Source organism: Ixodes scapularis, unplaced genomic scaffold (genome assembly GCF_016920785.2).
Source record: "Ixodes scapularis isolate PalLabHiFi unplaced genomic scaffold, ASM1692078v2 PGA_scaffold0__279_contigs__length_252992795, whole genome shotgun sequence".
In the NCBI taxonomy this organism is placed as follows: Eukaryota; Metazoa; Arthropoda; class Arachnida; order Ixodida; family Ixodidae; genus Ixodes; species Ixodes scapularis.
The window spans coordinates 169,288,911-169,311,993 of record NW_024609835.1 but is presented as its reverse complement, the minus strand read 5'-3'; the positions used below and the strand labels follow the sequence as shown (position 1 = coordinate 169,311,993).

At 47.9% G+C, this 23,083-nt stretch overlaps 2 protein-coding genes and 1 long non-coding RNA gene across 3 annotated transcripts; 2 read left to right on the top strand and 1 right to left on the bottom strand.

The window, feature by feature from the left end:
• The first annotated feature begins 403 nt into the window (after positions 1–403).
• Positions 404–1,591, top strand: LOC115317012. Its single transcript, XR_005717952.3, has 5 exons — positions 404–467; positions 689–782; positions 895–1,074; positions 1,187–1,366; positions 1,479–1,591. It is a non-coding gene; the product is annotated as an uncharacterized LOC115317012 (long non-coding RNA).
• Positions 1,592–2,864: 1,273 nt separating this feature from the next.
• On the top strand, positions 2,865–5,989 carry LOC115318902. Its single transcript, XM_029978619.4, has 8 exons — positions 2,865–2,915; positions 2,991–3,164; positions 3,415–3,517; positions 3,595–3,678; positions 3,751–3,993; positions 4,324–4,495; positions 5,538–5,686; positions 5,745–5,989. Exons 1-8 carry the CDS (start codon positions 2,868–2,870, stop codon positions 5,954–5,956), a joined length of 1,185 nt encoding a protein of 394 aa, XP_029834479.4. The 5' UTR covers positions 2,865–2,867; the 3' UTR covers positions 5,957–5,989.
• A 4,530-nt stretch (positions 5,990–10,519) lies between these two features.
• Positions 10,520–11,216, bottom strand: LOC115318772. The gene is made up of 2 exons (XM_029978488.4): positions 11,012–11,216; positions 10,520–10,852 (listed from the first exon to the last, which is right to left on the bottom strand). Exons 1-2 carry the CDS (start codon positions 11,203–11,205, stop codon positions 10,696–10,698), a joined length of 351 nt encoding a protein of 116 aa, XP_029834348.2. The 5' UTR covers positions 11,206–11,216; the 3' UTR covers positions 10,520–10,695.
• Between the last annotated feature and the right edge of the window lie 11,867 nt (positions 11,217–23,083).

Below are 23,083 nucleotides of genomic sequence, written 5' to 3'. Positions count from 1 at the left end.
TGTCTACTTCGCTATGATAGAGCTTCTAGTATTACATTGTCGCTTTTTCAAACTGTTGTGCGTGCAACTGCAAATCGTTGTAACGCTGCTAACTGAGGTTCACTGCGTAACTTTTACATAAGGTAGAAGTTGCAAACACAGCTTACCATCAGTGGCCTTCTGTGGCAACCAGATTCTCCACTAAACGAAATATCAATAATACATCAATACATCTTCTTTTATATGTATTCCAACTAGCTGCCAAGGGGATCAAAACTGAAAAGGCTAGCAGCTGCGTTTAGCAGTGACAGCCCTGCTGGAGGCTCCATTTCAGTGAGTTTTCTACCGCTTCCCAGTGTGCAATGTATATTGGGTGCAAGCTGCATGTTCTACTACAATTATCTTGCGCGCAGCAACCGCCAGAAGCGTGGCAAGGGCAAGCGGCTGCACATGGATCCTGCGATGCTAGTCAAGGAGCTGGACCAGATGTACGAAGCCTTTGTACCATTCTGGTGACATTTTTTACTGTGGCCATTCAACCCTTTCATTGATTTTGAGAGCAGATTTTTATATGCATCAGGCACACAGACAGCAGCTGAAAATGTTCACTTTTCTGTAGGTTGCTCAACTTCTCAGCTGGCCCAAATAGAGTTGACTCTGTGTGCAGGAGCATTATATTGCACTCAGCCTCCCTTGCATTGTGTTGTAGGCTTACTGCTCCCGGTGTTCTGCCCCTCGTGCAACCGTTGGCACACAGACGGACACTACAGGAATTGGCACCGTAGATTGTGTGACACCAGTGTGTGAGTATGACAGAGTATTTAATTAACTTAATTATTTTGGCAATGCATCAGCATGTTGACAGCCTTTTCTGTAGACTTCATACTAAGCTTGCATTATGTATTGCATCTCTAGCGTCATCGGTCGACCAAGGGTGCAACGCCGCTGTGCTCGCACCACAACCAAATGCAGGGTCCCCAGGAGCGCCCAGACCAGTCGAACCTGCCACAGCTACCAAGGCTCGGGTGCTGTTGCCAGTCCCCGGCACGACAGGCGCTACAGGAACGGCCACTGTTGACCCTCTGACACCAGTGTGTGAGTATGACAGAGTATTTAATTAACTTAATTATTTTGGCAATGCATCAGCATGTTGACAGCCTTTTCTGTAGACTTCATACTAAGCTTGCATTATGTATTGCATCTCTAGCGTCATCGGTCGACCAAGGGTGCAACGCCGCTGTGCTCGCACCACAACCAAATGCAGGGTCCCCAGGAGCGCCCAGACCAGTCGAACCTGCCACAGCTACCAAGGCTCGGGTGCTGTTGCCAGTCCCCGGCACGACAGGCGCTACAGGAACGGCCACTGTTGACCCTCTGACACCAGTGTGTGAGTATGACAGAGTATTTAATTAACTTAATTATTTTGGCAATGCATCAGCATGTTGACAGCCTTTTCTGTAGACTTCATACTAAGCTTGCATTATGTATTGCATCTCTAGCGTCATCGGTCGACCAAGGGTGCAACGCCGCTGTGCTCGCACCACAACCAAATGCAGGGTCCCCAGGAGCGCCCAGACCAGTCGAACCTGCCACAGCTACCAAGGCTCGGGTGCTGTTGCCAGACCCCGGCACGACAGGCGCTACAGGAACGGCCACTGTTGACCCTCTGACACCAGTGTGTGAGTATGACAAAGTATTTAATTAACTTAATTATTTTGGCAATGCATCAGCATGTTGAGAGTCTTTTCTGTAGACTTCATACTAAGCTTGGATTATGTATTGCATCTCTAGTGTCATCGGTCGACCAAGGGTGCAACGCCGCTGTGCTCGCACCACAACCAGATGCAGGGTCCCCAGGAGCGCCCAGACCAGTCGAACCTGCCACAGCTACCAAGGCTCGGCTGCCATCGCCAATCCCCAGCACGGCCCCCGGCTTCGGAGCCCCGGACGAGCCCACCAGTGAAGTCGCTAACCGTCGCAGCTCCACACCCAAACCATCTGAGGACGACCAAAGTGCAGAGCAGGTAAGTTCTGGCGATGAGCCGAATATGCCTTGGTACGCAGAGAACAACGATGGGCTGGAGGACATGTCAGATGACTCCGGTGACTCGGACAGTGAAACAAGTTCCGACATGGAAGAGGGCTCAGACCTCTGCTTTCAAGCTGCGAGCGACGTGGGCCTGGGTGAGGAGTTCCGCATGACTCGTACAATGCGAGAAGGGGCTACTTCACCGGAGGTGTTTACACAGAAATTTGTTTAAAGAAGGCTAAGCATCCAGGTTACTTTGCTGGTGTGACTGGTCTGAGATGATAGCTGGGCAAAAATTTAGCATTGGAAAAAAAATCTGTCAGAAGACCACTGTCTCAGCAGTGTTTCCCATACTAATGCTATGCCAGCTCCTAATCACTTCAAATATCCTTACATTGAAGACAATGACACGGAGGACGACTATGATGCGCCTGGTGAACCCGACAGCTCCTACGTGCTCTCTGCAAATGAGAGCTTCCTGAGGTAACAGTCTTCGAAAAATTCCAGTGTGTATTAAAGTTGAATTTACATTTCTAGTGATCAACAGGACCGTGAAGAGGTGCCACCCCAGAAAGAGGGCAAGTACATTGTTTTTGAGGGGCAGCTCCTGGAGCTCTTCCGGGTGTGCCACACGTGTCTTGCCCCTTGCCGCAACACCACTGTAGTGAAAGGCAGTCTGCTGACAGTGACAAGCACCTGTGAGAACAAGCACACGAGAAAGTGGAGGAGTCAACCGATGCTGGGGGGCAAAGGAGCAGGAAATGTCCTCTTTTGTGCCGGCATTCTCTTTTCAGGTGCCCAGGTCGCGACTACCTTCAGGGTGCTCGAGTCACTTACAATTGCGATGATCACGGAGCGCATGTACTACTACTACCAGAGTGGTTACCTGCTGCCTGTGGTGAAGCAGGTCAGCTAGTACTGAAAGCGGTTCTGAAAATGAAATGACAGTCTTACCCACTTAAATGCCATTATTGCTTGCCAGGTGTACGAACGACGCAACAGCGAGCTCTTGGAAGAACTACGAGGCAAGAACCTTGATCTGGCTGGCGATGGCCGCTGCGACTCTCCGGGGTTCTGCGCCAAGTACTGCACATACACCTTCCATGAGGCGAGCACCAAGAAGCTGATCCACATTGAGCAAGTGCAAGTTCGTGAGGTAAGATTTACTAACCAAGGCAAAAGTGGTTACTGTAGGACTGATATATCTCTTATTTACAATCCCTCATCTTTTGTTAAATTGTATAGTTTAAATGTATTTAGTCAGTGCAATGAGCATTTATGGGTGAACCAAAGAGAGTGGTAGACACGACAGACCTTCTGTCTTTGCCGGTTGATGCAGCTAACAACAACAGATATGGCATTGACAGCGACTGCTGAACCATTAAATGTATACATATTGTAATCAGACAGCTGAAGTGCCCTCGAGCAACGCCATGGAGAAGGTGGCCTTCCTCCGCGGCCTTGCCAAGCTCAAGGATCAAGGCTTCACCATTGCCTCTTTCATGTCAGGTATATAAAATTTACCAGAAGAATTTCGAATCTGCCTATGCTTTTCGGCTCTCTACCACGCAATCCCTCTTCTGCAGACCGCCACCCAGGTGTGGAGTGCCACATGAGGACCATGGAGAGTGGCACAAAGCACTACTTCGACACGTGGCACATCTCCAAAGGTTTGTTGTGCACATTGTTGTTTGCCTACTGGGTTCCTACATGCTGTGGATAACAGATGCCCCCTTTCCAAGGCGTGAAGAAGAAGCTCCTCGCAGCAAGCCGGAGTGGCCCTTGCAAGGATCTGGAGGTGTGGGTGCAGCCGGTAAACAACCACCTGTACCACTGTGCTGCACTGGGGGAAGGAAATGGCCCACTCATGGTAAGCATGTGGATGAGCCTCCTCAACCACGTGGTCAACAAGCATGACGGCCACGACGGACCCTACCACGAGTGCCTGCACCAGCCGCTCTCCGATCGCGCTTGGCTAGCTGTCAGTGAGTTAACTATTTTGTTCATTGTTCACCATAGCCGTGCTGCGATTCTGATGTGGTGGGGTGAGGGGAGGGAGAATGGACATGCCTTGATGATGTCACATAGCTGTATATGTACACTGCAGAACACAGTAAGCACAAACATGGCATCCGCGCTTTTCCATGTTTTCCTCAAACAGGGTATTGAAAAGCGGTCAGTTTTGCTGCCTAACTTAGAGCCCCTAATGAGCAGCTTTCGCTGCACTATTAGTTCCTATGAGAACCTTTCAGGTCTGAGAAAAGCCGGCAACAGCTTGTTCGGGTTAACACTGTCACGCTCTCTACATTTTTCAGGTACACCAGCTTACGAAAAGCTCAGGAGTATCGTTGCAAGCCCGCGGCTTCTCAAGGATATCCAGCACCTGTCCCCCGGAACTCAGACGTACTACGTGGAAGCCTTCAACAGCCTGCTGCTAGGGTTCGCCTCCAAATCTCGGGTTTTTTCACCAGAAGGGATGGAAGCAAGGTAAAGCTAAACTGGCCTAATGGTTCCTTCCTCTATTCAGTTGACCATTTCTCAAAAAAATTTGCTATAGTATATTGTCACAAAATCTTCCTTATCAAATGTGAACAAAAAATTTCGAAAGCGTTAGGCGGGAGACGACGAAGTGCTAGAAGAGGGCACACAGCACTTGCTTTCAGTTCCTGACCAACCGAGCACGGCTGAACTTCCCTTGTGTATACGAATACATTTTATAGGAAGTTCGTTACGAAGGGCAGAACAATGTATGGCCGTATAAAAGTATCGCAACCGGCGGCGTAGATTCACCGAGCTCTCTATTTTGCGCGTGCCGACGACGTTTTTTGTCGCCTTTTATAACAGTAGCTGCCTTTGCACCGCCAAGCGAAGGGCTCGATCGCGTTTCATCACTTCGAACAGCAGCACTGATATCTACAGTCACCCGCTTTTTCTTCAACGACCTTGTCAAGGCTTCTTCAATACCGGCGTCAAATAGAAGCGATCGTGCTCGCCATCGCCTGCTTCCAGTTTATTCGGAGACCGTCTGGCACAGGGGAGGAAGCAGAAACTGTGCAGAAGCGGGTTTGGAGCCGCGGGTTTTTTTGCCGTTCAGTAGGTTCAGTAGGACTCAGACTCGAGTCACTCCGTTCGGAGGCAATGGAGGCGCTACTGAACGCGCCCAATGCTGTAAAGCTTGCAGTGCAGTGTATTGAAGATGGCTTGCTTGGGAAGTTGCTAGTAAAATATCTGAAATAATGCCAACGTGCCCTCGGCTCCCTGAGGCCCCACGACCCCCACTTTGCGCACTTCTGCTGTTGTGCATTGCTTGTAATTGGGAGGACAAGCCTGAGCAGAGCAAGGTCAAAAGTTCCGTTGGTTGTTTTCAAGCCAGCACCCTGTAAACAAGGCTTCATAATTTATCATCAAGTTTGGACTAGCTTTTCAAATTTGAATGTGCTACTCCATTTAGTGTATGAAATTTGTGCCCTGTTGAAACCTTATACTCTTGCGTTAATTCGGCCCCATGCTGTGTCTGTCTTTATTGTAGGACCTTGGTGGCTGTGCTTCATTTCAACGAAAATGTCGGGCGTGAGCAAGCCACAACCAGGGAAGGGGAGCTTTGCTTCAAGATCGCAACACCCAGATCACGGAAGGGCCACTCAACGGCACGCCCGAAGCCAGCCGACGCAACTTTTCGTATGTTATTTTGGAAACAGTGGGTGACAAAACCGTGACACGAGATATCGACTTGCAGAGTACCGTGACGAGCTCCTGGACGAGTTAATGGTCTGCCTGGGGAAATGGCCCACCTTGAAGGAGGCCGTCGCTGCGAATCCGCCGGACCATCCGCCGCCCATGTGTGCCAGCTATCCAAGGCCCCCCAAGAGCGAGCTGATCGTGGCAAGACGAACCCGGTTTGCCTCTCATGCCGGGTATGTTCACACGAGTAGTGAACATTTCTGGTAGCGTGGCTGCTTGATTAACAGCAAAAATATAACAAAAGCGTAGCCCCCCCTTCATCGAAGTGAAGGCAAAGATGATTGTTTTGTGTTTTAATGCGAAAGCATTAACTGGTCTCATGGAGCGAGCTGACCGAAACGCAAAAAACGGCTCCTAGTTTCTGCCGCGACCCCAATAAGAGCGATTCGCCTTCGGTTCCATTGACTGGCGTGCGTCGACGGAGCTCCCATTGGCCGCTGCGGCCTCCGAGATCCATGGCCTCCGAGTTCCCGAAGCGCGCGCGCGCTAGTACGTGATAGAACTCCGGCGCGAGGAACGAGCCGTACGCCATGTTTGAACAAAAGCCAAGCAAGAAGATGACAATGTTTATTGGGATGGCGTAATGTGCGATAACTGTACAAGAAAGACTAAGATCGAGTTTTTTCAGTACGCAGCAGACGACAAAGGGAGCGGCTTGCATGCTTTCGCATTTACAACTCGTAAGAAATGCTTAGGTGTACCTCGAGTTTTTTGCCTTCCACAATAGTCGGTGGCTGCTGGCTATTGTGTGGTGTAGCTCACACTGAAATTTGCACTGCAGATCATCTCAGAAGCTCATCTGAACCACCTACGGCACTCTCTTCACTGCAACCAGTTACTTGTTTATGGCATAAGGTATGCTACGGATGGAGCAGATTTTCTTTTTCCTCCAAGGTGCATGAGTGTATTGTCTGTCTGTGTAACATGTTTTCACTGAAGTAAAGGAAGCGACCCAACTTTGCAAGGCAAGGTTTGTAGCATGCCTTTTTTTGGTGTCACTGTCAGTCGTATTTATTCAAATAAATTGTTACTTTGTTGCTTTCTTTACAGCAGAGGTAAGTTCTTGTTTGCTGCCTGTGTGTGTCTTTTTTTATGTCGCAGGCAGACCCCAGGTTCACAAGTGGACTCTCCTCCCCGCTGCCAGCCGTTAGTCACTGGCCATGAGGTAGGGAAGATAACGAAGCATATTTTTTATCCCTGCAAGCTGCAGGTGCACGCTCGGAACCTGAACGTTCCCTTGGAGCTCAAGGGCGGCCAGTCTCTTCAGCATGCATTGTTGCCTCGCTTTCTGTCTAGTCACATTTATTCAAATAAATTGTTACTTTCTTTACAGCAGAGGTAAGTTCTTGTTTGCTGCCTGTGTGTGTCTTTTTTTATGTCGCAGGCAGACCCCAGGTTCACAAGTGGGCTCTCCTCCCCGCTGCCAGCCGTTAGTCACTGGCCATGAGGTAGGGAAGATAACGAAGCATATTTTTTATCCCTGCAAGCTGCAGGTGCACGCTCGGAACCTGAACGTTCCCTTGGAGCTCAAGGGCGGCCAGTCTCTTCAGCATGCATTGTTGCCTCGCTTTCTGTCTAGTCACATTTATTCAAATAAATTGTTACTTTCTTTACAGCAGAGGTAAGTTCTTGTTTGCTGCCTGTGTGTGCCTTTTTTTATGTCGCAGGCAGACCCCAGGTTCACAAGTGGGCTCTCCTCCCCGCTGCCAGCCGTTAGTCACTGGCCATGAGGTAGGGAAGATAACGAAGCATATTTTTTATCCCTGCAAGCTGCAGGTGCACGCTCGGAACCTGAACGTTCCCTTGGAGCTCAAGGGCGGCCAGTCTCTTCAGCATGCATTGTTGCCTCGCTTTCTGTCTAGTCACATTTATTCGAATAATTTGTTGCATTGTTGCTTTCTTTACAGCAGAGGTAAGTTCTTGTTTGCTGCCTGTGTGTGCCTTTTTTTATGTCGCAGGCAGACCCCAGGTTCACAAGTGGGCTCTCCTCCCCGCTGCCAGCCGTTAGTCACTGGCCATGAGGTAGGGAAGATAACGAAGCATATTTTTTATCCCTGCAAGCTGCAGGTGCACGCTCGGAACCTGAACGTTCCCTTGGAGCTCAAGGGCGGCCAGTCTCTTCAGCATGCATTGTTGCCTCGCTTTCTGTCTAGTCACATTTATTCGAATAATTTGTTGCATTGTTGCTTTCTTTACAGCAGAGGTAAGTTCTTGTTTGCTGCCTGTGTGTGCCTTTTTTTATGTCGCAGGCAGACTCCAGGTTCACAAGTGGGCTCTCCTCCCCGCTGCCAGCCGTTAGTCACTGGCCATGAGGTAGGGAAGATAACGAAGCATATTTTTTATCCCTGCAAGCTGCAGGTGCACGCTCGGAACCTGAACGTTCCCTTGGAGCTCAAGGGCGGCCAGTCTCTTCAGCATGCACTGTTGCCTCGCTTTCTGTCTAGTCACATTTATTCGAATAATTTGTTGCATTGTTGCTTTCTTTACAGCAGAGGTAAGTTCTTGTTTGCTGCCTGTGTGTGCCTTTTTTTATGTCGCAGGCAGACCCCAGGTTCACAAGTGGGCTCTCCTCCCCGCTGCCAGCCGTTAGTCACTGGCCATGAGGTAGGGAAGATAACGAAGCATATTTTTTATCCCTGCAAGCTGCAGGTGCACGCTCGGAACCTGAACGTTCCCTTGGAGCTCAAGGCCGGCCAGTCTCTTCAGCATGCATTGTTGCCTCGCTTTCTGTCTAGTCACGTTTATTCGAATAATTTGTTGCATTGTTGCTTTCTTTACAGCAGAGGTAAGTTCTTGTTTGCTGCCTGTGTGTGCCTTTTTTTATGTCGCAGGCAGACCCCAGGTTCACAAGAGGGCTCTCCTCCCCGCTGCCAGCCGTTAGTCACTGGCCATGACGTAGGGAAGATAACGAAGCATATTTTTTATCCCTGCAAGCTGCAGGTGCACGCTCGGAACCTGAACGTTCCCTTGGAGCTCAAGGGCGGCCAGTCTCTTCAGCATGCATTGTTGCCTCGCTTTCTGTCTAGTCACGTTTATTCGAATAATTTGTTGCATTGTTGCTTTCTTTACAGCAGAGGTAAGTTCTTGTTTGCTGCCTGTGTGTGCCTTTTTTTATGTCGCAGGCAGACCCCAGGTTCACAAGAGGGCTCTCCTCCCCGCTGCCAGCCGTTAGTCACTGGCCATGAGGTAGGGAAGATAACGAAGCATATTTTTTATCCCTGCAAGCTGCAGGTGCACGCTCGGAACCTGAACGTTCCCTTGGAGCTCAAGGGCGGCCAGTCTCTTCAGCATGCATTGTTGCCTCGCTTTCTGTCTAGTCACGTTTATTCGAATAATTTGTTGCATTGTTGCTTTCTTTACAGCAGAGGTAAGTTCTTGTTTGCTGCCTGTGTGTGCCTTTTTTTATGTCGCAGGCAGACCCCAGGTTCACAAGAGGGCTCTCCTCCCCGCTGCCAGCCGTTAGTCACTGGCCATGAGGTAGGGAAGATAACGAAACATATTTTTTATCCCTGCAAGCTGCAGGTGCACGCTCGGAACCTGAACGTTCCCTTGGAGCTCAAGGGCGGCCAGTCTCTTCAGCATGCATTGTTGCCTCGCTTTCTGTCTAGTCACGTTTATTCGAATAATTTGTTGCATTGTTGCTTTCTTTACAGCAGAGGTAAGTTCTTGTTTGCTGCCTGTGTGTGCCTTTTTTTATGTCGCAGGCAGACCCCAGGTTCACAAGAGGGCTCTCCTCCCCGCTGCCAGCCGTTAGTCACTGGCCATGAGGTAGGGAAGATAACGAAGCATATTTTTTATCCCTGCAAGCTGCAGGTGCACGCTCGGAACCTGAACGTTCCCTTGGAGCTCAAGGGCGGCCAGTCTCTTCAGCATGCATTGTTGCCTCGCTTTCTGTCTAGTCACGTTTATTCGAATAATTTGTTGCATTGTTGCTTTCTTTACAGCAGAGGTAAGTTCTTGTTTGCTGCCAGTGTGTGCCTTTTTTTATGTCGCAGGCAGACCCCAAGTTCACAGGGGGTTCTCTCTACGATTACTTTTCTTCCATGCACATAAGCTGTGACTGATTATTTGTATGTTCTTGTGCCTGCCCTTGTTTTGTCTCTAGTTTGAGTGGCTATACTATGCATGTTCTGACATCCCCAACATCCCCCCCCCCCAAAAAAAAAAAAAAAAACAACCCTCCCAGTGCCAGTGATGAAACAATAGACCACTATGCAATGGAGCCTACAATGCAGAGGCCAATATTCTGAGGCTTTACTAAAACAACCTCCCTTTTTATATACTAAACACCCCTTCCCCAGCATATATGTACAACATGTTCATTTTGATAATAAAGAATACGTCACAAAACGATCAGCTTGCAACTGCTTTTATTTCTATAGGCCTCAGCACAGCAACACTGCATTCCTGTTGCGTAAAATACACCAGTTCACTCTGAAGGTACAGTAACATGACTGGAGTACAAGTCCAGCGGAAGACACCAATGGCATGCAGGCACAGTAGCAGCTTCTTTGTTGCGGGCTTAGTGGAGGGGGAAATGCGGTCTATGAGCCGTGCTTAGGGGGGAGGCAAACCTTCATGGGAGTTTGATAACTTGCTAGTGCAGTAAAAGTTAACTGTGGCTAGCCCTAGCGAAAATTGCAATAAAGGTTTTTTATCTGTATTCGATGTATTGGGTTATGGTCCAGTAGGAATAGGTCGTCCAGTAGATCCTAGCGGAACTAACGCGGAAAGAAAGTCGCCTGCTTCTTGGGCATGAGTTGCGGTGACGTGAGGACGGCGCCGAGCTCAGATTGGCTTTGTCAGAAAGAACAGTGGGTAGACCTCAATGCTAGATGCTTAGAGGTCTACCCACTATTTTCTTCAATAAGCCAACAAGTTCTCGGTGCACTGACATTATAACTCCCTGTGTGCATGAAGCAGAAGAGCTTGTGCTCTGTATACGTTTACAGAGCGGGATACGCAAACCCCCGATATACTTCAGACGGATAGGCAGTTCGGATGGCTTGGATGACACAGGAGGGCAGGACTTTCATGTTGCCTTTGCCAAGCCGCTGCCATATCCACCTGGAGAACTGACGGTATGCCACATACCTGTATTTCCTGTTGGAAGGAAGAGAAGTATGCATGCATAAAATTGTCACAAAAGTATGCGATCTCGGGGAGAATTAGTCAACTGAATATCAACCAGCAGATTAGACTAGGCCGAACTTGCAGATAAAAACATTCATGCAGGCCTACATTCTGCATATTCAACCTTACTTATGGGCCGTTCTCTGCCTGAGGAGTTCCCCGTCGTGCAGCTCCATTGCCCTCATGCCATAAGCAATCTGGAGGACGACGGGGTTCAGGATGGCACCAAAAAAGTCTTTGTGGCGCGTGATGCACTTGTTGCCGGCCTTGGCGGTGACCTGGCTGACCTCTTGACAGCACAGGCACTCTCGCGTCGTGGGCATCACAACGCAGTGGCCGCAACTGCACCTTGTAGCATACAATATCGTGCCAGTCAATTCCAGCATAACACATTTATCGCCACCCTCGCCAGTTACGGTACCCAAAGGGACAGTTAGTGGCTGATTAGTGAAGGCACGCGGCACCGCACTCACCGTTTAATAAAAAAATATCAGTTACCACTGCGTGTCCTCGCGGCGGCTTGAAGGGTCGTGCGGCTCGGACGAGCTCGTCGAGGCACCCGCTTCGCCGCCTTCCGCGGCAGATTCTTCGCGCGCGGTTGTCTGGCGGCGATCGGCGCGGACGCCTTCCGGCTGGCGAGGCGTGTCCTCGTACGGGCGAAGGCCCAATTCCTGGCAGCGTTGAAGCAACCGACGCTTCAGGTCAGGGTCCATTGCGACGACTATGTACTGTCTAGTCTGCACGACCACGGCACCACGGTACGTTCACAGTACGACGTGGTACGGCGTGCGACCGGCAGATACAGGAAGTAGCAATGGCTCTCGTACGGGGCGCAGCCAAGCAGCCAAGCCGATCCACTACGAAGGGGCGGGGAGTACCTCTCCTCCACGCGCCCGAAATGCCGAGAGAGAGAAGATGCGGAAAGGAGGTGACTACCGACTAAATTGCGTCTAACGCAGCCAATATTGCTCTAAAAAAAATTTTTTTCGCGTAAAATTTATTTTTTGACACGCGTGTCCCAACCAGACTGTTTAAAAAAAAACTTTTTTTTTCTTTTCAGGGGCCCTTTAAGGAGGCGATTCTGGAATACCTGAGTATTTACAGGGCAACTCCCCATGCGACCACCGGCATGCCTCCGGCATTTTTGCTACACGGAAGGCGGCCACGAACAAGACTGGACGTCGTGGGACTACCGGAGAGAGGGTTTTTCAATGAACCGCGGCCTCAAGTCGCCGAACTGCAACGCCGTGTCAAAGAGCGACAGCAGAGGACAAAGAAATACACCGATGAAAGACGGGGTGCCAGGCACTCCATCATTGAACCCGGCGACTTCGTAAAAATAAAGAGGTGGGGAGGACCAAAAGGACAGCAGAGGTTTTCTTTGCCAATAGAAGTAAAAAAAACGCGTGGGAAAAAAATTCCTTCCTTTTAGACAATGGGAAGAAATGGAACGCTGCCAAATTGACAGTAGTGGCCAAAGGAGGAGCACCAGGTGCCCGGAACTTGGTAGAAAAAGTTATGGAACGACGTGGATCGGTAAGAGACCAGTTATGCGACCTGGATTTGCCCACTGAAGAGGGGGCATCACAACTACCATCACCACGGGACGTCGCAACTGCCAGAACCCCAGAGACATTATCGCCAGGTGACGACAGCGCTACCGTCGCTACGCACGGAGCGGAAGCTGCACGGGGTGCTGAGACACTTCCAGACGCTACACTTCAGGAGACTGAAATCTTGTCGACACCAGCAGATTCGGCGCCAGCTCAAGAGCAAGTCGAAGCGCAGGACATCTCCGGCCAACAAGAGTTGTTGACCACGGCACCGTCGTACAGCAGGCCTCAGCGACAAAGAAGAATGCCCGGAAAATACAATGATTATGTTTTACACTAGAATTATCTGTTAAAGTGGTTCCAGAGCTATGTGACTAACTGTAATTATTGGTGAAAGTTGTGTTCTAGTTACTGGGGTTTTGTTTGTTTAAAGGGGGGAAATATGTTGTGTATAGAGGGCGCTGAACTCATGCATTACCAATTGTATATAAGAGCATCACCATCGGCATAAGGATCAGTCAGCGTCCAAAAAAATAAAAAAGATGACGCTGCCATGGTGCAGCGTGCAGCTTCCGCTCCGTGCGTAGCGACGGTAACGCTGTCGTCACCTGGCGATAATGTCTCTGGGGTTCTGGCAGTTGCGACGTCCCGTGGTGATGGTAGTTGTGATGCCCCCTTTTCAGTGGGCAAATCCAGGTCGCATAACTGGTCTCTTACCGCTCCACGTCGTTCCATAACGTTTTCTACCAAGTTCCGGGCACCTGGTGCTCCTCCTTTGGCCACTACTGTCAATTTGGCAGCGTTCCATTTCTTCCCATTGTCTAAAAGGAAGGAATTTTTTCCCACGCGTTTTTTTTACTTCTATTGGCAAAGAAAACCTCTGCTGTCCTTTTGGTCCTCCCCACCTCTTTATTTTTACGAAGACGCCGGGTTCAATGATGGAGTGCCTGGCACCCCGTCTTTCATCGGTGTATTTCTTTGTCCTCTGCTGTCGCTCTTTGACACGGCGTTGCAGTTCGGCGACGTGAGGCCGCGGTTCATTGAAAAACCCTCTCTCCGGTAGTCCCACGACGTCCAGTCTTGTTCGTGGCCGCCTTCCGTGTAGTAAAAACGCCGGAGACATGCCGGTGGTCGCATGGGGAGTTGCCCTGTAAATACTCAGGTATTCCAGAATCGCCTCCTTAAGTGGTCTCCGCTCCAGTGCCGCCACCTGAATATACTCTTTTAAGACGCGGTTAAATCGTTCTATTTGACCGTTTCACTGCGGGTAGTACAGCGAGGCCACACAGTGTTCAATTCCTCTGTCTTGTAGGAACCCTTCAAACTGTGTCGACATAAATTGTCTGCCATTGTCAGTGACAACACTCTTTGGGTATCCTTCCCTCGCGAATAGCTCCAGCAACACTTTCGTCACCGACTGAGAAGTTATCGACGACACAAAAAAAAACCTCCGGCCACTTACTGTGATAATCAATCACAGTTACTGCAAATCTGCACTCTGGAGGGGCTCGTTCCATCGGGCCCACAATATCCATGCCCAGCTTTTCCCAGGGCTTTTCGGGCCATTGCACTGGTTGTAGAGGGGCCACCGCGGTCTTTGCAGACTTGTCTGATGCCTTGCACACAGCGCAGCTTCTAATGCAGTTTTCCACGTCTTCGTCCATCCCAGGCCACCAATACTGCTCCCGGAGTCGCTGCTTTGTCCTGACGATGCCCGGATGCGATTCGTGGGCCATCATGATGAATCTGGACACCAATGTCGATGGAGGCACCACCCGCTCTGCACGAAACAGCACCCCCTCCAGAACAGAAAGCTCTTCTTGAATCCGCCAAAATGATAGTAGCTTTCCTGACAGACATTTCTTTTCTGGCCAACTAGATGTGACATACTGCATCACGTCTCGTAACACGCCGTCCTTCTCTGTCTCCACTTGCAATTGGTGCTTTGTTACCTCGCTTGACACCACAGCAATGACCTCCTCTACTGGGTCGCACTCTGTGGACAGCAAGGGCAACCGGGAGAGTGCGTCAGCGACTACATTATCTTCTCCTTTCGTGTATTGTACAGTAAAATTGTACCTCATCAGCCTTGCACACCACCGCTCTATCCGAAGTGGCCGCCTTCCGGTGCCATTAGTAGAGAGCAATGTTACCAATGCCTGGTGGTCCGTTCGCAGCACAAAAATTCTGCCCCACAAGTACACATGCCAGTGCTCGCAAGCCCACAGACATGCCAGGGCTTCTCGTTCTCCCGTAGAGTATTTGCGTTCCTGTGGCGTCAACGTCCTTGATGCAAATGCTATCGTACGCGTCTCACCGTCGATCACCTGTTGCAGTACCGCTCCCAGCCCATATGCCGATGCATCAGTTGTTACCTGTACAGGTAAGGACCGGTAAAACATGGATACTGCGCTGCACGACGCTAGTAGGTTCTTAGCCTTGCCGAAGCTTTCCTCAGCGTTCTGGTCCCAGATGAACTCCTGGCCCTTGCGAAGAAGGCGCCGCAGTGGCTCCACCACTTCTGCATAATGAGGGAGGAAATGAGAGTAGTATCCCATGAGCCCAAGAAAAGAACGCAACCCCACCAAATTCGTAGGCGTCTGTGCATTGATAATCGCGTTCACTTTTGATTTGAGGGGTGCGAGACCCCTTGCGCTCACATGGTGACCCAAGAACGACAATTCCTCTACCCCGAAGACACATTTCGTGTTCAGTTGCAGGCCAGCGGCCGCTATTCGCTGCAAGACCTCGCGCAGATGACTGTTGTGTTCTTTCTTATTTTTGCCAAAGACAATAATATCGTCAATATACAATAGGACGCCCTTGACACCTTTCAATATTTCTTCCATCATTCGCTGAAACGCGGCGGGCGCCGAAGCAAGGCCAAAACAGACTCTACGGAACTGAAACAGTCCCTCATGTGTGGCAAACGTCGTCAGTGCCCGGCTGTCTTCTGACAACTCGACCTGGTGATAGGCTGACGCCAGGTCCAGTTTAGAGAACCATGCTGCTTCGTTCAAAGCGTGCAGAAGCTCCTCCGTGTGCGGCAACGGGAAGCCGTCAACGACAATGGCCTTGTTTGGCTCCCGTGAATCTACGCAGAGTCGGATGCTCCCGTCTTTTTTTTTTTACCACCACTATTGGAGACACCCACTCAGAAGCGTTTACCCGTTCGATAATGCTTTCACGCTCTAATCTTAACAACTCAGCAGAGACTTGTTCTCGCAACATCAACGGTAATCGCCTAGCTTTTGCTGATATTGGTTTGACGTTGGGGCGCAGTTTAACTTCGTGTACCACGTTTTTAGCAAGTCCCAGTTTCCCCGCAAAGAGGAATGAAAACTCACTAAGTTCAGGAGGCAGAGGTTGTGGCCCCGCCCTTGTCTGTAGGCACGCCAGCGATGCGCCGTCGATATGCAGTAGTAGTTGTTGCACCGCATCCAGTCCCAGCAACGCCATGCCCCTTGACACCACATAGAAGCGAATGTTTGACGACACGCCTCCACGTGCCGCTTGAGCCACAAAACATCCCAAGACTGGAATTCTTTGCTGTGAAAAGTCCCGCAGAGTCACCGTTGCTGGAGCCAAGGCGAACCGTGTTGCAAATTTTTCTTGATAGATGTTTGCTGGCAAGATAGACACTGACGAGCCTGTGTCCACGACAAGCTGAATCACTTCGCCCTCGACGCAAACGTCGACTATCAGAGTGGTTCGCTCGTTCTGTGTGACTGTTAGGACACCCAACTCTTCGTTTCCGTCTGTGTCCTGAACCGCTTGCACCCGCGCTTGCCCGGTACTTCTACATACCGCTTGAAAATGTCCCACCTTGTGAAACCTCGAACACCGCCTATCTCGCGCTCTGCATTCCCGTGCACTGGCTAGGTGTCATGAAGCACCGCATCTGTAACACCTGCGGTCCGGAACTGTTGAAGAACCGCTGACTCCTGTTCCTGAACGATTTCTTGCCCTCTCGACTTGCTGAACCATGGCAGCGTCACGCCCCTCCTCGTAGACACGGGCACCTTCCGCTGCCTGCTCGAACGTCTGTAGGATGTCCATGGCCTGGCCCAACGTAAGCTGTGAACCTTTCATGAGCAGCTTCTGTCTTAGCTCCACGCTCCGTACTCCGTCGACGACTTTATCCCGCAGCGCTGCCTCAAGAAAGTCCCCGAAGTCGCAAGTACTCGCGAGCTGTCGCAGGGCACTGACGTACGCGCGTATCGGTTCTTCCTGAAGCTGTCGCCGCAACATGAATCGCCGTCGTTCGACAAGCACATTCAGCGTGTTCGTGAAATGTCGTTCCATCAACCGAAGTGCATCGGTGTAGTCGTCCGGCTCACCCCCTTTTGATGTGGTCTTCTCCGGCGTACTTCCAGTTGCAGCAGCAGTTATCGGTGGTGCAGCCGCAGGCTCTGGAACCAACGTGCGAAACACTCTTCGACCTTCCACCCCTAAACACTGTAGAAGTATCGCCTTTCGTTGTGCTGGCGGTTTCGCGTCCATTTCCGTCGCCTGCAGAAAGATCTCGAAGTCCTCTCGCCATTGCCGCCATGGCACTGCCGGGTCTCCCGGCGCCTCCAAAAACGGGGCTAACGATGGCAGCCCGAACGTATTCATCTTTGCGTTAATGGGTAGCGCCCCTCGCGTACTAGTTGCGAAAAACGGCTGTCATCTTGACTGCTGCCGAGGTTGTGCTTTTGTCGACTGCGCCAATGTGGTGTAGACCGGCGAACGCGGCCGGAAGGCCGCAGAACAAGAACTGACACGATGCAGGCACTGGACGCTGACTGATCTTTATGCCGATGGTGATGCTCTTATATACAATTGGTAATGCATGAGTTCAGCGCCCTCTATACACAACATAGACCTTATATTAACAACATCGCCCGAGCTTATTACTTCATTGACTTACATGCCTGGCATTAGTGATCATTCCTTGTTGAATTTCCATATGAAACATTCCCAGTTCCCGCAAATCAAACCAAATAAAGCAAATACACGATTATGCTAGAGCGGACTTTGATGTGATTAACAATGAAATGAGTCTCTTTTTAGATAGGTATATGCACTGTTTTTCCGAGCGCTCAGTCGCAGTAAACTGGCGTTTATTCAAAGATATGTTGGTATCACTGATGAAGGCACATGTACCTCTTCGCAACATAACGTCGTCACCTGAATCGCCATGGTATACCGTGACTCTGAAAAGGCTCTCAAATAAAAAGAAGCGTTTGTTTCGTGCTGCCAAGCTAAAGGATGACGTACAGCATTGGGCAGCGTACCATCTAGCTGCCGGCGTGTACAAAAATGCGGTTGTAGAGGCAAAAAGCTCATTTTTTAGTATTCTGTTACCATCTATGCCAGGGGTGGCCAAACCGCGGCTCGCGAGCCGCATACGGCTCTTTGCTGGTCCAAGTGCGGCTCGCGGATGCCTCGTAAAGAGAGCCCCCCCCCCCCCCCCCCCTTCCCACCTTTTCGCCCCTTTCCGCGTTTCCCCAGGAAAAAAAATATTTCAGAATAAAGCACACTGCAGCTTGCAGTTTGGCAGCCTTGTACCCCCATACGTACAGTCGTACAGCCTTGTGCCCCCATACGTACAGTCAGACTCTAAACAAAAGTCAAGTTTGCACCCCCCTCCCCCTCCGCGGCTCTTGGAAGTTCCGTGGTTTTGTTTGCGGCTCTTAGGCCAGGCCAGCCTGGCCACCCCTGATCTATGCGAATAAACAACCCCCGTCAATTTTGGAAAGTTGTAAGCCCCACTGAAAGCTCCGATGTCGCGCTTAGAATGGCTGCCGGAGTAGATGTACCAAATGATCAGTGTTCTTTTGTTTTAATGATGTTTTCGTCTAAGCGTTTTCGTGCCCTGTTACCTCCAACTTTACCGCAGCTCCAGTTTGTAACTTTTTGCCAATGTATCCTGTCATTATAGAATTTGAAGGGATTGCTAACATAATTAAAAATCTTAAAACCTCTTAGGCAGCCGGCATCGACAATGTAACTGTTAAGTTTCTAAAGAACACTAAAACGTATTCAAGCATTACTCTATCTTATCTTTTTTCCCAGCCTCTCGAACAAGGAATATTACCCAGTGACTGGAAGGTGGGGACGGTGATTCCAATTCATAAAGGCGGCGGTAAACATAATTCTATCAATTTCCGCCCGATCTCTCTAACGAGCATCCCTTGCAAAATTCTTGAACACGTAATATATTCACATTTTGTTAATTTTCTTGACTCCAACTCGTTTTTCAACACAGCTCAACATGGGTTTCGAAAGTTTTATTCATGTGATACTCAACTAGTGACATTAACTCATCATCTTCACCTCACTCTAGACCGGGGTTCTACGACTGACTGCGTATTCCTGGATTTCTCAAAAGCTTTTGACAAGGTTTCTCACCAGCTACTTCTTTATAAACTTAGTAACCTTAACATATATCCCAATGTCTTCACATGGATAAAATCATTCCTAACGAATTGCTTCCAATTTGTTCGAACTAATTACACTAATTCTTCACCCTCACCTGTTAACTCCTGTGTCCCCTCAGGGCTCCGTACTCGGACCACTCTTATTTCTTATTTATATCAATGACCTTCCTGTGCATGTTTCTTCCTCTATTAGTCTATTCGCTGATGATTTTGTAATTTATAAGGAGATAGCTAACGACTCTGACATTTCCGCCCTTCAGGTTGATATTAACAAAATCTGCAAATCGTGCAAGGAATCGCTCATGGAGCTTAACATCACTAAATGTACATATATGAGAGTATCTCGTCATAACAACACCTTGTCCATCCTACTCTATCAACAATTCTACTCTAGTTTCTGTGTCCTCTTATAAATATCTCGGCATTCACATAACCAACGACCTCTCCTGGAATATCAACGTCCAATATGTCACTAACAACGCAAATAGGCTTTTGGGCTATCTCAAACGTAACTTTTCGCTTGCTCCTCTTTCGTTAAAACTTCTCCTCTATAAAACCCTAGTTCGTCCTAAACTGGAATATGCAGCTTCTATCTGGAGCCCCGGTATCACCCTTGCATCAGCTGTCGAATCTATTCAGAATCGTTCTGCCCGTTTCATACTTTCAAACTATCATCGCACAGCCAGTGTAACTTCCATGAAACCGTCCCTCTCCTTGCGTAACCTCTCTATCCGAAGAAAAATATCTCGTCTATGTTCATTTCACAAGACTTATTACTCTAACCCCGCCCTCCGTCAAGCATTGTTTTTAGAACCATCGTACATATCATCACGTGTAGACCATGACCTAAAGGTAGGAATTCCCCATTGCAGCACATCCACTTTTAATGCTTCTTTTCTACCCCAAACCTCCTTTTAATTGGACTAGACTTCCCGCACATATAGTCTCAATAACTAACACTCTTGATATTAAAAATGTTATTACCAACTTTTTAACAGATGATGCGTAGCGCGTGTTTTTTTTTCTGTGTGTGTGTGTGTGTGTGTGTTTTTGTGTTTTTTGCCTCGTTTAACTATGTTACTTTTATGTGTTGACCGCCCACTCCCCTCTGAAATGCCTTCGGGCCCTGAGGGAATAATAAATGAAATGAAAAAATGCAATATTATTTTCCCCCTGCCTCATATTTTGCTATCTTTATAGATCACTTCTATTTCCTGGAAAACACTATCGATATGACTGAATATCGCGTACAAATTTACCGAGGTTTTAATCTGTCAAATCTGCCAAAGGTGGACTGGCCTTCTGGTATAATTAACAGTGCAAGCTCATGCACGCGTCAAAAAGCGTGCTGCTTGTTCAACTTTATAAATTTTAATGATTTTACGCAGCAGAATACGTTTGCGAACTGCTCCGGTAATATTGTGGATCTAGTTTTATCTAACTTTCATGTCGCGGAAGTGACTCGCATAAGTGATCCGCTGGTAAATGTTAATGCGTACCACCCTCCGCTCGCAATCTCGTTTTCAATGTCGTTAAGGGTGACACCACCTTGCTGCCTTCTACGATATACGTACGTCTCGGTGATTATTTTGGATTATTTAAATATTTTAAGAAATATGACTGGCGCACTATTTTACAAAATTCGGATGTTGATTTAATGGCGGACGGTCTTAGATCAGTAGTCAATAAACAACGGATAAGTGTATTCCTAGGCACCTTCAACGTTTCGAGAAGTATCCGAAATGGTTCTCTAAGGATATACGACACTATTTAAGGTTAGAATTTCATTACCATAGATTGCATAGAAAGACAAAACTGGACTTCTGGTATGAAAAATATAGCATATGCCGTGAACTAACAAAGAAGCTCCTCGTTCATGACCAGTATATATATTGTAAGCAAGTGAAGCTGACCTTAAACAAACGACCTGAAGAATTCTGGCGCTTTGTGAAAAAGCATACCAGGAAGGAGTCGGGCAATATAACGCTGCAGAGTAAATCTGGTGTTCATATGTCCCCCAAGTCTGTGTGCGAGCAGTTTTTACATCGTTTTAGTTCATGTTTTTCCAGTGTCAACACCAGTTCGCCTGTGACATGTAGGTCTGATGACTATTTGCCTCTTACGAGAATTAAAGTCGATGAGGTGCTTTCGGCTATTGGAAAACTAAACTCTAAGTTATAGAGCGGCTGCGATGGTATTCCCAATTTTATTGTGAAGGGCTGCAGCAAAAGTTTCGCTCCTGGTTTTGAGAAGTTGTTTAACTTGTCGCTACAAACAAATGTATTTCCAGAAAACTCGAAATCTTCAATTATTGTCCCAATTTTAAGATCTGGTAATTTTAGTGACATCAGAAATTATCGTCCAGTATCTCTTTTAAATGCATTTTCAAAAGTATTCGAGAAGGTGATGTAGAACCGCGTATATAATTATTTTAAACAAAAGGTAGTTTCTATACAGCATGGGTTTCTAGCAGGAAGGCCCGTTGAAACAAATTTATGCACATTTCTTAATTATTCAATGCTAATTGTTCAGAGCCGGGGTCAGGTAGATGCAATATATTTGGATATGTCCAAAGCCTTCGACAATGTCAATCATGCATTGTTATTGAAGAAAGTTGGGAACTATGGGCTTGGTCCTGAATACACTACCTGGTTCAGAAGTTATCTACATGGAAGTCAGAACTGTGTTAGGGTCTCTGGCTACATGTCACAACCTTTCATGTCTATTTCGGGTGTATCTCAGGGCTCGAATCTTGTTTCGCTGTTGTTTATTATTTTTATAAATGATTTACTGTCCTTCGTGAAACACTCACAGGTGCTCATGTATGCAGACGACGTTAAACTGTTTCGGCAGGTTAACATTATCACTGACTGTGCTTTGCTGCAAAAAGATATCTATTTAGTACAAAGATCATGTATTCTGAACAATTTAGTTTTGAACCCCCGCAAAACCCAAGTAATGTCTTTGTCCAGAAAGTGTAGCAGATTATCTTATATGTACTGTATGGGAAATGAAATTATAAGTCGGACAACGATAGTTAGAGATCTAGGGGTGTTTGTGGATGATCACCTTTCTTTTAATTCTCACATAAACTCCATTGTTAGCCAGAGTCTGCGCATGTTGGGAATAATGGCCCGCCTAAATTAGACCATTTAGCACTCATCATTGTCTGTTGCGACTCTTCAGTACTCATGTTCGCTCTAGACTTGAATTTGCATCCCTTATTTGGAACTTTACCTCTAGTACAACGAGGAAAAAAAAGAACATATACAAGAACAATTTGTGCGGATTGTCTATGACAGATATTTTGGTCGTTAATGTTATTTTGAATATATTTTAATTTTATGCAAACTAAAACTGTGCACTCTGCATAACAGGAGATCTGTCCGGGATGCTAAGTTTTTGCACAGGTTGGTCCATGAGTCCATAGACAGTCCTGCACTTGATTTTTTACACTTCCGCATTCCGGTCGTGCAAACTCTAGAAATCTCAGAGATTTTTACACAGATATTCATAGCAACTTGTCACTGATATCACGAATTCAACATGCTTTAGGCACGAAGTTTTGCAATGCTGATATGTTTGGTACAAAACTGTCCCTTGTTTGTACAGGATGGCTCTAAAATTGCCTAAACTGTTTGCATGTGTATTATAGTAAACCAAATGTATCAGTTTTAAAAGATGCGTATAATCTGAAGCATGGATATTTGTGATGACTATGCATTTTATGCTTCGTGCTCTACCCCAAAAGCCTTTGAGTTGTTGCTAAGCACACGAAAATAAACATTGAATTCAAAAAAATTGAACTGAAAATTCTCGTAGAGCTAGTCCACTACTCGCGTGGCGCCGTGTTGCAATACGTGTACAGCTTGGTGGTAATTGATGTGATTAGAAACAAGTAAGGTATCATCCGCACTTGTAAATTTTGAAACTAGTAAGCTTGGTTGGGATGTCATTAACAAAAATATTGAATAACAGAAGTGACACAATCAATCCCTGCGGCACACCAGCTTTTAACACAACCCGATCACTTCTAAAGTTTCCCATAGATGCAACTTGAGAACGGCCGAGAAATAAATCATTCATTAAGGAAAAAGAATCGTCCACGGAAGCAGTAGTTGCGAAGTTTAAAAAAAAGTATCTTGTGACTGACTGTGTCAAAGGCCTTCCCAACATCTATAAAAAATAGCATATGAATATATGGTTTGCTTAAAAGCGTGATG

Bases quoted from the DNA above. Each gene is read 5' to 3' on its own strand.
- LOC115318772 (XM_029978488.4), bottom strand. From the start codon at position 11,205: ATGCCCACGACGCGAGAGTGCCTGTGCTGTCAAGAGGTCAGCCAGGTC. The intron at 10,853-11,011 runs GTAAGGTTGAAT...TCCTTCCAACAG, and splicing joins AGGCAGAGAACGGCCCATAA to GAAATACAGGTATGTGGCAT.
- LOC115318902 (XM_029978619.4), top strand. From the start codon at position 2,868: ATGTACTACTACTACCAGAGTGGTTACCTGCTGCCTGTGGTGAAGCAG. The intron at 3,679-3,750 runs GTTTGTTGTGCA...CCCCTTTCCAAG, and splicing joins CACGTGGCACATCTCCAAAG to GCGTGAAGAAGAAGCTCCTC. The intron at 3,994-4,323 runs GTGAGTTAACTA...TACATTTTTCAG, and splicing joins TCGCGCTTGGCTAGCTGTCA to GTACACCAGCTTACGAAAAG.